The 15323-nt window shown below is 46.8% G+C and overlaps 1 protein-coding gene across 11 annotated transcripts in view; it reads right to left on the bottom strand.

Annotated features, from left to right (window-relative positions):
• The window catches only part of LOC112562006 (nuclear receptor corepressor 2-like), an 81152-nt gene that overhangs the window by 25567 nt on the left and 40262 nt on the right, over positions 1-15323 (bottom strand). For all 11 annotated transcript variants that reach the window (XM_025234942.1, XM_025234945.1, XM_025234941.1 and 8 more), the window contains 6 exons: positions 9055-9229; positions 7669-7830; positions 7105-7221; positions 6860-6916; positions 3200-3252; positions 1664-1730 (listed from right to left, as the gene is read on the bottom strand). In XM_025234942.1, the coding sequence (XP_025090727.1) occupies positions 1664-1730; positions 3200-3252; positions 6860-6916; positions 7105-7221; positions 7669-7830; positions 9055-9229 (631 nt within the window). The remainder of the gene's footprint in view (positions 1-1663; positions 1731-3199; positions 3253-6859; positions 6917-7104; positions 7222-7668; positions 7831-9054; positions 9230-15323) is intronic.

Genomic DNA, 15323 nt, shown 5'->3' with positions numbered 1-15323 from the left:
CCATGACCTTTTTACACCTGCGTACACTTGCAGCCAAATAAACGAGCTTAGGCTGTCACAACAATAGACTTAACTATTTAATACAAGCTGCTGTGTTTGGGAAGGCAGGTCGAAGCAATGACGCCCAACCTGTCTCCTACCCTACACGACCAATAAATAAAATAAATAATAATAAATCCTGCCCTGGCATAAAAACGTACACCATCGCTGCAAACTACAAAGGTATGCATGTTCAGTCAATGTAATCTATTCACGTAAATGGCTTTGACGGCACGCAGGTGAGAGCAAGGACACAACGTGCCGCTACCTTGACGACGAGAGCGAGCAGGAGGGAGTGTGACAGAGAGAGAAGGAGGCGGGGTGCGAGAGGGGAACGCGACGCCCAGGTTGTTGGCGGCACGAACTTTGACCAATTTACACTGGGGTGCCCGTGCGCATACCGCCCAAGCAAATGCATGGAAGATCCTTCACTCCCCACTACCCCCATACACACACCTCCAGGTAAGTCTTTTTTGTTTTTTTCATTCCTTTAGTCTCAGAGCTGTCAACGTCTTGGATGACCCACTTCTTGCAAAAGTCATACATGACTAGGGCTGACTAGCCGGTTTTTTTGTTATAAATTTAATGGTAGGGTACGGTCACGTGACGATTGGCCCCCGATGTTTCTCCTGCACGCAAGATCGCCGTCGATCGTGTTTACATTTGTAGAGACTTTTACTGACAACGTCATCTGCAACTGCACTCATGTGTTGGCAAAGTCACGTGGCCCAACGGTGGATGTGGATGTGGAAATGTGAGGACGGTTCACGACCGCTCACCGAAGACATGGACGTTGTTTGTCGGCCCCTGTGTTCAAGTCTCTAACGACAGGTACTGCTGTTTCCATCACCACGCGGAGCGCGTGAAGGTGAGCGAGAGCTGAGAGCAACCGTGGTGGCGGCTTCAGAAAAGATTGGGTCTGACGTCTGGTACGGGATGACGTTCCGCACGAGGGTGGTTACAGGTGTCACCAAGTTCACCACGTCACTCGGGAGGCTGCGCGTGACGAACCTGCGAGGGGAGGGCGGAGGTTGTGTGGTGCGAGATGTACATGCATGTAGGTGCGTGTCGCGGACACCCACAGCGGCAAGAGCGCGGTAAATGCACTGACTGAATGTTAATCGAATAGCCAGGTGTTTGCACTACAAGCATGTGCGCCAAACCACCACAGCGCCTTAATTTCCGTGAGGTATGTTCGTCATAGACTTTACCTGGACAACTAGTTGTACAGACAACCACTACCACGCCACTACAGCGGGCTGCCACAGTGCTGGAGTGTCTGTCTCGTTTCTCCGTCCAAGACCTGCTTTTCTAAAGAGCGCTCAGTCAGTGAGAACTAGAGAGAGAGAAAAAAAAAACCAAGAAGTACCCGAAGAAACCACAGATAGGCATCAGCTCCCATGAACAGGTCCAACCGCCACAATCACTGGAAATCTGAACCCAAGCTCGTTGATCTTCGCTGCTGTGGTGACAGGAGCTACACCTCTACATACTGGAATCTCTCTGATGTGGCGACATGTCAACCAGTACAACCACTGACCATTTCCACGCTCATCAATCATATTGACACTGTGGAGTCTAGGCGGCCATACAACGGGTCTGACAAGTGACATCATTGACTTACCCGTATCCGTCGAGCCTGGTGCCGGCGTTTAAGATGCGAAATGAGGCGCTTCCGGAATTCTTGATGCCTGCAACACGAGTCACACAAGACATCAAGAAGGCAATCGCCATGGCCAAAGTTGTGAAGCGAGAGTAAGTCGTTTTCCCCCAGGGCGAAATGGGGAGCTCAGGAAAAGCGTCTTATTTTCGTATTACCAATGCGATGCTTAGTCCCTGTGGTCACTTGCTTCGTGTATCTTGACCCCAGGGCATCTTTGCCACTATTTTTTAACTCCGGGTCCAGGTGAAACAACACGGTCTGAACACCGCGTTATAACTTCGGAAACACGCTCGTCCTAAGCTCCCCATGTTGCCCCACGACAACGACTTGTCCTCACTTCACAGCTACGGCCTCAGGAAGGATGGCAGAAACATCGGGCGACAGAATGAAGGAAAGAAAGAAAAATGAATGAGAAACATGTCTCCAGTGCAACAGGGTCATATAAACATCTTTTGCTTCTAGTCTATAGATTTTGAAGCCGTCGGGAAAAAAAACAAATAGGATTTTGAAAAAATACGCGACAAGAAATAAAAATTGAAAAGAAACAAACTTGTAATGGATGAGTAAGTCATTTTATAAAGAAACCTTGTCTTACTGCTTACATGCTGAGGTCGCGTTCATGTGTGCATGCACATGCACAGAGACAAGAGAGGGGAAGTTTCCTAAAGCTCTTAAACGCAGCTACACTTAATGGCAGTTTAACATGTGCGCAATTCCTTGATGGTGTCAACTGAAATAAAACTGTTTTTGCATTCATACGACTATGTGGTCGCTGACCTGGATCGCCGAAAAATGGTGGTGTGTCAGCCGAAAATGTTCTGTCAAATAAAGCTGAACATACATGCACAATACTGTAAATGTGTTCTGCTTTTGTATCTGGTCGTAACGTACATACAAATTGTAATCGTAGTTGTTTGAAAAGCAACTAATCGCAGAAATTCGTGGACCCAAAAAGTGGTTGCAAGAAAGGTCTTACATATATACACAGGTGCACACCAGGTGAGACAGAAGAGATGTAGGTACTTCAGGTCATAGAAAAGTCAACATCATCAGGGCTTCTGCTAAGGCTAAATTCTTTGGGGTCCCAGGGACCCCTTCTTCAGATTTTTAAGGGGTCCCTGTTCTTCGCCCAAATTTGAAGGGGACCCCATTGACGAAAATTGAAGGGGTCCTCCGAACTTTTAATGCGTACTGTACGCAATTTTTTGCGTAAGCAGAAGCCCTGATCATAACAACCTTTGACACTGTACAAAGGCTGAACAAACATGAAAATAATTAGTTTTGTTTTTTTGCGGTTTGCTTGTAAATTGCGTAAGTGTTTATGAGGGGAGGAGGTTAGCGCATGGTATTGGGGGTGGACTAGGACTGCAACTCGGCGACTACTACACTATCTGTACAACCCAATGCCCCACCTACCCTACCCTGCGATTAGAGTGGTGATGGGGCGAAGAACAGAGGAGATTAAAAAAAAACAACAAAAAAACCCATATCGCTCACCTGCGCTTGTTGTCATGATAGATAGGTGTGTCTGTTGGCTGATGATAGAGTGGCTGCAACAAGAGAAGGAAACAATTTCACGTCAGCCGGAAAAAAGTCAACAACAAAAAAACCGGTCAACAAACACTTCAGCCATCATTCGCATTCATTCGCCCACAGATCAACCTAATAATAAACCAAGAAACACACGTCAGGCTCGACTCAGACAACAACAACAACCAACCAAACAAAAAATAACAACAAAAAACAACGTGCACCATTTCACGAGGTCGGGTGAGTCAGGTATTTGCATTACCGCACGTACACACACCTGTGAAGGGAGCAATGCACGCGTTAATGCACGTGCACTCAATAATACTGTGCACTTAATATACCTTCACATAATGAAACCTTTCGCCAACATATAGACACGCACACGAAAAGCAGACCTGCACGCCAGCTCTGGTCACGTGGCAACAGGAAGGAACAGCGAGACTTTATGGTCTGGTGATTAATTAGTGCACTCCACTGTTCAGCGGCAGGTCAACGGTTCGAGATCTGATCGGGAAACCTGCCCACAACTCCCAACTATAACCCGGGTAGCTGAGTATGAGGGATGTTATTGATGGCGGAAAGATGTGCTCCGTCTTCCACATTCCATGTCGTAGACACAGTAAACCACTCACGTTTACTGCCCGTTACGGCGCTTTGACTATGAGGCACTTTTACAAGAGGAAAGACTTACTGCAGGCTTAGCATGGCGGGATATCTTTAGGCACAACACCTAGGTGTCATGCAAGTCGCAGGACAGGTGCAAAATCAGCTACTGACTTGCAACAGAGCATAAGATCAGGCATACTCATCTTTCTCTCAGCCACCTCTCTCCCTAGGAGAGAATGAGACAGCAAGAGAGAGAGAGGGAGTATTGAGGAGCGCTAAAGAAAAGAATAAAATTTATCCATAATCCGCTGAGACAAAAGGTGATATTTTTCTTGCGGAGGAGGACGAGATTAAGGTATCACTGGATTTAGAATTTTCTTCTCTACCTCCGCCACCCACCCCCAACCACTACTGAAAATGCAATCGGTAGCATTCAAAATAGTTATGTCTATACACACGAGGGAGAGAACGAGTCGAGGAAGCTGGGTTATGAAATAGTAGGCCTGACTGCACGACAAAGCCGCCCCTGTCGGCACAGTTGGACAGGAGGCAAGCCAGCTGAGCTTATCCCTGTATGTTTAGGTGGGTCGGCCGGTGCTGGGCTCAGCTGACAGATGGACCGTATCGACTCGCTCTCCTGCACGCAGCCTTGTATCGCAGCCACCAGGAAGCGTGCCGCCTGCAAGGCACAAAAGCCGTCACGGCTCAGCGCGCAGGCAGGGTCACCACCTCCTGCAAGCCGACAGGGACAGGCGGCCAGTGCAGCGCAGATCAGCCGGTGCAGGTGATGACTATGGCACCGCACGTTCCTCCTGCACGCTGCAGTTAAATTAGCAGGTAACTCCTCTGCCAATCCCTCATCACCTCACCTCCCACCCCTGTTTTTGTCCAGTCCCTCTGACACGGCGCCGTCAGGCACCGACACGCGGCAGGAAGATGAGAAAGGGAGTTGAAAAAAAATAGTGCGGATAGATGCACGCCGGTAGCTCCGTGTGTGCATGTGTCAGAGAGTGAGAAATGCATGTCCGTAGACGGCAAATGGTAAGCCAACACATCTGAAATGTAGAGAAAATAATCAATCTTTGATGTGTAATCCCTAAAAGCTGTGACGATATTGAAATCGGTGGCCGCCTGCCCTAACTGTGGTCCCAACACATATAAACACCGAATGAAACCGTTAGACAGTGATGCCACAAACAGAATGCGTGACAGTTTTGTTTTAAAAAGAAAATGATGTACATGTGGGCGAGTCGGAGGAGTTGGGGAGGGTGATCAAGATTACACTTGAGCCTGACTTGTAAAAAACATACAGCCCGACTACTGGAAGCTTCCAACGCGAAGTCTTTCCCAGGCCATTGTTTGTTTGTTTGTTTGTTTTTTGTTGTTGTTTTTTGTTTGTTTGTTGTTTTTTGTTTGTTTGGTTTTTTTTTCCTTTTTTTTATTTTCTATTTTTTTGGGTCTTGGTTTTATTTTCCCAGATCTGAAGCTGATGATCTTCGATGTCCATGTGTTCGAGTATTTCCAAACGAATGGCAAAGTTGTTGTATCAACTAATGAAAGAAGCCCCAAACGCTGTATTTAAAAAAAAAAAAAGAAAAAAAAACTAAAACAAATTCTTAAAACGTTTAGTGGACTGGTGACTCAGGTCATGTGACCGCGCAAGTTCCAGAGACAGCGCCACAGATCATGGGGAAAACATCGATTTTGCGAGAATAAAGAGCGGAAATCAGAGTTCGAGGAGGGAAGAGGGGAGACATACAATGACAATAAAACCACGCAAAGTAAATGTATAGTAATAAAGGCCATCTGCCAAAATAAGAATGAGAAGGATCGGAGTCGCAACCCTACATCGAATAATATTCACTGGCACCGCCTTCTACTTGTCTGCCAGCTAGCGACTACAAAATATATTTCGCCTCTCCCTCCCCCGATCACCATCACCCACTAGGAAGCAACAGTTTTAGAAATGTTTCCGTTGCATGTGTCCGTGCAGCCAACCGCTGCAGCCTCTCAACATGGCCTCTCTACATCACAAACACTGTCACACACACACACGTGTCGTTCTCTTGTTGTCCTGACACAATACAGTCGACGACGACCACCACCAAGCCACATGTCTCCGAGTTGGTTTTAATCGGATTATAATCAGTTTTCTTGTTTGCGTCCTATTTTTTTATTTATGTGTGTATGTATATATATCGCAACTGTCACAAGCTCCTCCCTTTCTACTTCTCTCCATCTACAGACCCGCAATCCATCTACACTCGCCCTGCCCCACTCTGCCGATAACATCTGGACATTACACAAAGCAGGTGACGGAGGGAGGCAGACAGAGGAGGAGGTGAGGTGTAGTTGACAGTGGGACTACATTGAGATGCTGCACCGACTTCCTCCCCAGCAGGGCACGACCCTACTTGAAGGCGGCGGGGCTAGGGACCCGACCTTTGGATGACTATTGTTTGTTGTTAAATGTTGTGCACCGAGTTGCACCCTGGACATGCTTCCTGCTCAGCCCTGTCTGGGCGCAGCCCTCTTCCGCCTCCAGTCTTGCCTGTCTGCTCACTCCCGCCTCATGCTCGCACGCACGCGCGTACCCACACACATATATATATCCTTACCCGCACACCCAGAGAGAGAGATGAAAGAAGGGATGGGCATATGAGACATGGAGTGGGACGCCGGTTTATGGAGTCGCATAACGTGCGATGTGTCTGTATGTGTGCATGCGTGAGTTCGTGCAAGGAATCATTATGACTGTATTGTTTCTATATATGTAAATCTCAAGACTATTCACAGACACGCGAACAAAAAAAAAAAAAAAAGGAGATAAAATCAAGAATATATTAGGCAGTATACCAAGAAGCACAATGCAGACATTTTAGTGCATAAACCACGCAATCTGCTAATGCTTAATGCCAGAGTCTAAAAGAAAAGGGGTGGGGGCAAAAAAAAAAAAGAGAGAGAGAGACCATGAGCTGCAAAAGCCAAGAGGAGTGGAGGTACAGAGCAACACTGACTGACCAGCTCAATCTTGGGTCCCAGATGGTCCAAAGCCTTGTGAGCAGCCTCCGACTTCCTCTGCAACGGAGAATAATAAAATGCTTTAGTCCCACGGGTGTGCACAGAAAAGTCCAGACTAGCTAAGCCTTGAAGACAGAACCAGCAGTAACTGGGTGGGACGACAACAGTGTAAGCAAGTGCTGTTTATGGGTGGGGAGGGAGAAGAGGGGAGAAAAAAAAAGAGAATGAGGCCGCAGCCGCCCGACCCTGTTCTCGGCGTAGATGATCTGTGCGATGCTCTGGTTCTTGGTCTCCGTTGTTGGAATTTCTGGGGACGCCGGTTTCTCCTCGGGCCCTTTGGAAGCCTGTGCGTCTAGCTGCCGCTGTTATGTAACCGAGCGGCCACACGCATACGAACGCACGCATACACGCACACACACAAAGGAAACAAATAACAAGAGTATTAACGCATAATACGTACTGACTGTTACACTTACTATCAATGTTTTAACAAAACTAGTTATAGAGATGAAGGTACTGAATCACTGTCATGCTCTGCTCGCAATGCCCCAGCAGGGCAACATTTTGGGGATCACTTTTTTTCCCCTTTTGGGCCTAACTACAGTATTTTCTTCTAGAAAATGGAAAATACCAAATTAGGAAAACAAGTTTTATGAAAAGACTATGGTGAATTATACTGCAAATAATTAAAAAATTGATAATGAGTTTTAACGCAGCCTCAAAGGTAAAAGCAGGAGTTACACAAAAGCAAGGTATAGCCAGAACAATAACTCTGGTCTTTAAACAGCCAAAGGTTATAACAGCCTCACCTCCTTCTTTTTCAGTTTTTGAATCTGCTGCTCGACAGAGGTGATTTCTCCTTCGAGTTTGGAGATGCTTTGTAGCAGTTCCTCCTTGTACTGTCGGTTGGTGCTGTCTTCTGTGGGCAAAGTAGGTGAGATCGCTTCGACTTGTGGGGTGTAGGCTGGCTCCTGGTTATCAAGCAGAAAATACAAAGAGATCACAAGAGCGCCAGAAATAGAAGCTCACAACCAGTGAAAGTGAATGTTTGAAATGTTCTCTGCTTTATAAATACTGCGTCTGATGAGATGATGATGATGATGATGATGATGATTATTATTCACTTTTCAAAAAGTAAACTCTGAGCACTTCACATATACATATATGAGAAACTAATAATAGACAATCTTATATTAACTTTAATTTCCCTCTATCTCGGACGTTTGAGCCACATGTTCATCTCACCCAAATACACGGTAATGGGGTTTGAGGGTAAAAAGATCTCTGCTCATAGTCTGTGTCCTCCTAGGAGATACTGGGACTGGAAGAAGCCTGGGGTCAAAAGGAAGAAGTCGTGCGGGACTGTAGATGTGAGTTTATTAACTGCTGTATGACATTGTCAGGTACAATGTATTTTCGCTGGATCACAGCACGCATATCACAAGACCAGATGTTCAACAATTCATCTTCCATTCAAGGACCCTTTCACGCTACTTTCTGAACTCACGTGCGATAAACTCCGCTAATTGCCATAACTTATTACAGATGCTACACATTAATTTTCCAATCATCAAATGCCACTTTGACTGGCAAATAATTTCGTGTCTCAAAACACCGACATGTGACATGCCCCCCGCAATTTCCCTCTTCCCTCCACAACTGTTCCAGGGTGTGTCTGTGGTGGCAGTTTCGACACACCCCTGAGGTCAGCACGTGCTCTTGACTATCTGCTGCTTTTTGCTCCAGCAGTGGATGTGAAAGAGGTTTGCCTGTGGGTCATGGCACCCTAGCGCCAAGGACGCTATTAATTTCATACAGCGCCACTTCCGGGTGACGGCGGTGCACCAGAACCATGAAGAGGAAGCGAGGATACGGTGTAAGCACGTAGTCCACATGCTGCCACAAACTTTTTTTCCAAGTTCTTCGATCGTTTCCCAAAACTTGACGGACAGGACAGCGGGTTCAGAGACAGTAAAAGAGTAAATAACAAAAGACGAGACAAAAGATCGTGAAATTTGAGATAGGAGAACACGTCTGAACACATTTTTTCCATCGCTAACAAATATTCTGTAAAAGTAATCCCAGAAGTCATGAAGAGTATACTCTATACAAATTTCCCCGAATAAATCAAGCTTTGGTGGTCAGACAAGCTGTAATCCGACTGACTAATGTAAAAACAAGTTGTGGACACCTACCCTCTTGACCTCCACATCTACATGGAGGGGCTGGGCCAGATCGGGTCTCTCCGACAGGCGGGGGCGTTTGGGCGGTGCAGACGGTCCGAGAGCTGCATGCTGGGAAGGACCTGCCACGCTTGGCGCCATCACTGCCAGGTTGTCTTGTCCGTAGTGTACATACCCTTCACCTCCCCTGCAAACACAAAAAGATAAACGAGTGCGAAACAGAGTCTATGGCACCCGCGGCTGATGGCTCGTGGCCGCTTTCTCCAATAAAACACCAGACAAAAGTTTCTTGGCTGCCTGTCTGGATGTCTCCTACTGCAAGAAAGTACGAGACAAAGGTAGACAGCCCACCCCATCACTTCCACAGTTTGAAGAAAAAGTCACGCGAGACCTAGTGCAAACGTTTCAAATTAAGCCAGTTGCTCACACGTATACAATAGAAATGATGACAATGACAATACTTTATTACTCCTTGAGGAAATTGCTCAATTCTCTATTCTCCTCCACACACACACTCCCGCGTCTGGCCTAAATAAAATTCCAAACTCTTACATCTGACTTTGTCATCTAGCACTTGCCAGGAAATCCTGTACATTTTTCAGGCGTCCTCGGGTTTAGAGAATCAGAAATGTCAGATCGTATTACAATATGATAATAACTCCTAGGTATGTTGTTATAATGTGTATACCCCTTTCAACCGATGTTATCGTTTCTATGCCAGTTTACACAAGATAAACGCCACCATGACCTACAGTTCGAAGGTCAGCTAGTTTTGATACTAGAAGGAACGACAGAAAAGCTCAGCAGGCCACATCCACCCCTATGTTTCCTTTACCTTAATGCCTACAGACCCTAGCAAGCCATCCGTAGACTGAACGGAAACACGACACAGGACCAGCAAAGTCCTTTGAGCCCTGACTAAGGGATGTACTAAAACAACACAAAGAAGGCAAGAAGGCCGGTCCCTGACCCACAAGACAAATACAAACCCACACCCTCAGACTAAAAAGGTCAAACCGGTGTGTTTATCGGGGCCAGTACCCACCTTCTCTCCCTTATTAGCATTATACCTTCCTAAGTTCTCTAAAAGGTTAGGTAGCTATTTAACAGCTGGAGGAAATAGGATGCGACCCATGGATATCTAACTGATGGTCTAACATTTTACTAACTAGCTCTCCTGACCACTAAGTCACTGGTCAAGACAATGTGCTGTACCACACTGCCAGCTTCTGCCTCTACCAGAAACGTCTCTGACAACCTGTTTCAAAGGTATTATGTGGAGAAGAAGAAAAAAATAACGCTCAACAGACATATGCGAAAGTAAAATAGCATTTCTAGTTCAAGCAAACATATGTTCTTGCTTCATGCGAACAGTTCCCGCACGACAAGTCGACGATACTGTTGTGGTTTGTACTTTATTACTTGTGGTGCCAGCTGAGGACACAACATGGCCATCAACTCGTTGTTTTAATATCTGCCGTGCCAGCGCTTGCTGCTCACGGTCCCCAAGACCCACGCGCTGTCAGGCGCCGTCACCAGAGAGAGGCACGATGGGACTCCATTAACCTCAAACATTGGTAATGACTAAACAAACACATGGCGACCTCCAACATACATTACCTACTGTTTACTGCCTGCCTTGATGGTGCGGCAGCGCCCGACATTCTAATTAACTCACGTTTACCTCTACTCAGGCCCTGCGGACATCCTAAACAATTTTGTTTTATGAACCGCGGTGTATACAGGAACACTACCGACAGGAGAAAAATAACGACTTTCAGTTATGTCCATGGCTTTACTTTATTAATACAAGTTCAATGCTAACATTTTGTCACAATACGCTCTAAGGGTTGCGAGTTTTTCAGTCATAAGCCCGAACAAGGTTCGAACCAACAACCTCCCGCTCCGTATTCGAACGGACGAATCACCAGGCTAGGGCATCCGCCCAACATCACTTATGCCTTTCGGATTTCGACCATATAGACACTTCTTTTCTAAACGAATCTTTCCCCCAAACACACACATGGCTGGTACAACAGTCACTGTGCTCCTCAAGCTGCTGTATGCACCACCCTAGTCTACCACTGCAGTCAAGCAGGTGCCTTCAATCCCTCGGCACAGACACACCAACAAACAGGCGCGCTAATGAAAGGTTGACTACCCTGTGATTACAACACAAACAGGGTTAATTAATGTGGTCGCATGACTAGATCGCCGTCAACAGACTTGTGTGTCTGTACTGCACTCTGCCTCCTGTTACTAAGCACAAGGCAACCAAATCCACTATAGTACCAGACAAGTCGTGCACAACACCACATTAGCACGTGCACATGGACACGTGTCACTGCTACTAATATAGTTTTTTAATATCTCCCGCTGGCTCGAGATGCGAATTTTTTTTCCTTCGCAGACTCGATGGCGAATCTTTAATGATGCGATCAGCCTGTTACAACTTTTTACAAAAATAACCTTTTTGTTGCCTCATTCTGTACTCGCAAGCCTTAACCCCATCTCAACCCTAGATCAAAGATTAAAATGGTTCCCAGTCACTTAATCCCCAGACACTTCATCCCCAGACACTTCATCCCCGACACTTCATCCCCTAGACTTTTAATCCCCAGACACTTCATCCCCAGACACTTAATCCCTAAACTAAATCCTTAACTATAAAAATTATGAAGTCAGCGAAAAATTTAATTGAAATTCAAATTTAAATCATGCTATTAACTTTAATGTCATTTGAACATCTACAACATTAGTTAAAGTTCATATAAACTAGTAAATTTAATGTTCTTCAACAATATGATATGAAAATTGTTCTTGAGTGTCGGGGATGAAGTGTCGGGGATGAAATGTCTGGGGATGAAATGTCTGGGGATTAAAAGTCTAGGGGATGAAGTGTCGGGGATGAAGTGTCTGGGGATTAAGTGACTGGACACCGATTAAAATATACTACTTATATGTATTTATTATATAGATGACAATTCCCAAGCCAACAGCTTAATTTTTAAAAAATACAAAAATACCGAAACAAGAATTAGAAATTAAAAATTAAAAACTGGAGACCAAGAAGCTAGAATAAAGTGGTTTTGTCACCGTGCTTCACAAAAAGCGACCAACAAGTGAAACTGTTTGAGTGTCTAGATGGCCATCTACTGATGCAGAAAAGTTGCATCCGGGATGATAGTTGTTTCTGCGGGATAAAGCTCCTTCTTACGGGTGATGGCACCCGCTGAACCAGACCAAAATGACCTCATGTGCGACAAAGGAACCTTTCTTTTCAGCCAAAAGTTTCCTTCTCAGAACAAACTTGGGATATCGCGATCTTTAAACGTCTGATCCCAGCTCTGAGGTAAATAAACAGACTGGGGAGGGACTGGAAAGGTATCTCCTCTCGCAGACATGCATCAGTTGCTTTCCCATCAACGTGGCGCGGCGCTCGGGTGCACTGCGTTACCTGCCTGCCGGCGACCTTTATCGCTCCTTCATCACACTGGCCACCTGTCCGGACCCCGCCACCGCCACATGTTCCGCCCTCGGGTGCACCGCCCTGACCCCGGCCAGCGCCAACGACTCTGCGGGAGCGTGCGTGCAGTGCTCATCCCCCCCCCCCAGTCAAGCACACCCTTTCCTTCCGTTGCCATCCTCTCATTGATGCCGGGGGTGATGATGATGGGGTGGTGGGGAAGAACTGCGCGTGCACGCATACGCCACTCAGCCGGTAAATCGCCGTGACCTCTCAAGTCGAACGCTGCTGCTAAGTGTGGCTGTGGTGGCCACTAAGAGCTGCGACTTTCATTTAGTCATCCCTTGACTGGAACCGGTCGTTGGGGTCGTTGGATAGAAGCAGCAGCTGACAAGGTCTGCCACCCAGACCCATTTGATGAGCAAATCTTGCACGGGACGTCCAATCTACTCCTTTACGTTCGTATACCAGGCCTTCCTCTTGGTCGCCACGGTGATGACCTCCCTACGCTACACCCACCCACAAGTAAACACACACAAGTAAACACGATTTGCACGACTGAGCAAGAAAGTGCATGCTAAACGAGATGAGGGTAGAGAGGAGCGTGCACATGCCAAGGTTGGCCTGCACCGTCGCACAGCAGGTGTAACCTCATCAAGAGAGACAGGATGGAAGGGAGTGGTTCACAGTACCAAACTCGACAGTGGCGTAGCGTGACAGAGATGGCGGGGAGGGGCTTTCCACCCACTCTCAAAAAGACGCATATGCACTCACTTGTGACAAACAAACAAGCCAACAGACACACTCTCTCGCCTTTCTTCTCTTCCTTCAAACTTAGGGGGAGAGACGAGAGGGGTAGGCCTGACACACGAGCAACGTGCAACCACTCTCTGGTTGCAGCTTTTCCTAAAATTTACAAAAAACTATTACCGGGTCTACACTCTCCATAAACAGCCTGAGGTCACAGAAAGGTAGCGGCTCATACAGCCACTTAGTGTACAGCACCAGTAGCGGGGTGCATTACCCAATTCAAATCCACAAATGTGCCGATGAAAGGACAGCAGACCAGTTATTGCCGTTGTAGCGGCGATGTCCCACTGGGCCCCTCGGGCCACGTGTTTGTATTTTTAGATGTCGCGGTTGCCTTATCTTGCCAAGTGCAGGCTTGCAAATAATTCACACTGCATGTGAATATGAGACAAATCTACGAATAAATTCAGGTGTTACACGTTTAAAAGGTGTTACTTGATTGCACAGGATCAGGTGTTACCTGACTGTACGCTTTAAAATGCAGAAATGTGTAGTCATAAGAGGCAAAAAAAAAAAAACTTTCCCCAAAAAAGTATTACTCGGGTCTGGGTGCCGTCAACCTTATCTGCTTCATCATCATTCGACCTTCTACAGGAACCAGGTGATCACCAGTTAAGCTAACCCGCGAATACTAGTCGTCGAGGGCGGGAGGAAGGCGTCTGGCTAGAACATCGAAGTAGTCAATCTTACATCGCAATTAGCAAACCCATATCAAACATGAAATTAAGCTCAAAGTTGCAAACAAGAACATACATCTATCTGTTACTCAACTATTCAGAAAACTTCAATCGAGCAGATGTAGTTTAAAGTCATTCTTCTGACGGAACTGAAGGCCGCAATGACTGCAGGAGCTTCGAGCATCAACTGAGGGACACCCAAATCATCAAGCCAACATCTGCGATGTCATCGTAACTGACTTCTTTCACACGGCCAATGACAGGAAACATGTTGGCAACATCGTGATGCCGCCTGGTGAAGTCTGCAGACGGCAGGAAAAAAGAAAATCAAGCCACGTGTCCAGCAGGCAGTGGTGGCCGCTAGTCGCCCACAGACGATGGTTGTCTTCATGTCAGGGCCGCCTACAGGGCCACAGACTGTTTCAATATACTGTAGCCTGTTAACTGTGGGTCTTGTCGCGTGCCTTTCCTCTCCTCTAGACATATTTACTTTTCCTTCGTCCCACCCTCTGGGGAGAGGGCGGGGCATCTTTCCACAAGTCTCTGTTGTAAATGAGACAGTGACAAACCACAGACGCCATGGGGGCCTTGTAGACTAGCGACAGGTGGGGTGGACGGGGCGGACAAGGTGTGGGGGGATCCCAAAGGTGTTAAGGAGCGAGTGTCAAGAGCATAGGGGCCAGAGACGCTGCTGGAAGATAGTTACATCTTCAATCTTCTTCCCTGATACATATATATATATCACATTACTTCTTTAACACACGACTACATGCCTATTTTGATTTTTTGAAGATGCCTTTGTGTGGAACGGTCTTAAACAGGAAGAGTTGGAGTATGTCTCTGAGTCCGTGAGTCTGTCAACCGAGAAAAAGCGTCTCTGCAGGGAGGTCAGTGACCCCATGGAAGCCACCAGGACAGGAATTTGCTGAAAACTGCTCGTCACAGCGAGAGATAATATCCATTTGGTGCCGAACTCCTCACACCTAGTGCAGGTCAGGTACATGAATTTTTTAACGACTCGTTTCTTAGACCCCCACTCCACCCCACCCTAACCCCTGCCCTCGCTTCATCGCCAGAATAATGCGGCTACCAGCTGCGAGGTCAAAGGCCAATGGAAGCGGCACTGATCTGGAAAGTCACGGCGGTGACAGCAGCAGCCAGGAAGACCTGTGGCCTCAACAAGAGAGACATGGGGTCCGTGATCACCTTCAGGGTGGAGTGGGTGAGATGAGGTGTTGTGAGGCGACTGCACGAAACAGCGACCAGCTTCAAGTGTGAACAGTCACAAGGGCTGACGTTCGCACTGGACGACACACAGGTGTGAACAG

The sequence above is a fragment of the Pomacea canaliculata genome, linkage group LG4, assembly GCF_003073045.1.
Source record: "Pomacea canaliculata isolate SZHN2017 linkage group LG4, ASM307304v1, whole genome shotgun sequence".
Taxonomy (NCBI): domain Eukaryota; kingdom Metazoa; phylum Mollusca; class Gastropoda; order Architaenioglossa; family Ampullariidae; genus Pomacea; species Pomacea canaliculata.
Note: the sequence above shows the minus strand (reverse complement) of the source record. Positions and strands in the feature narration are given on the sequence as shown.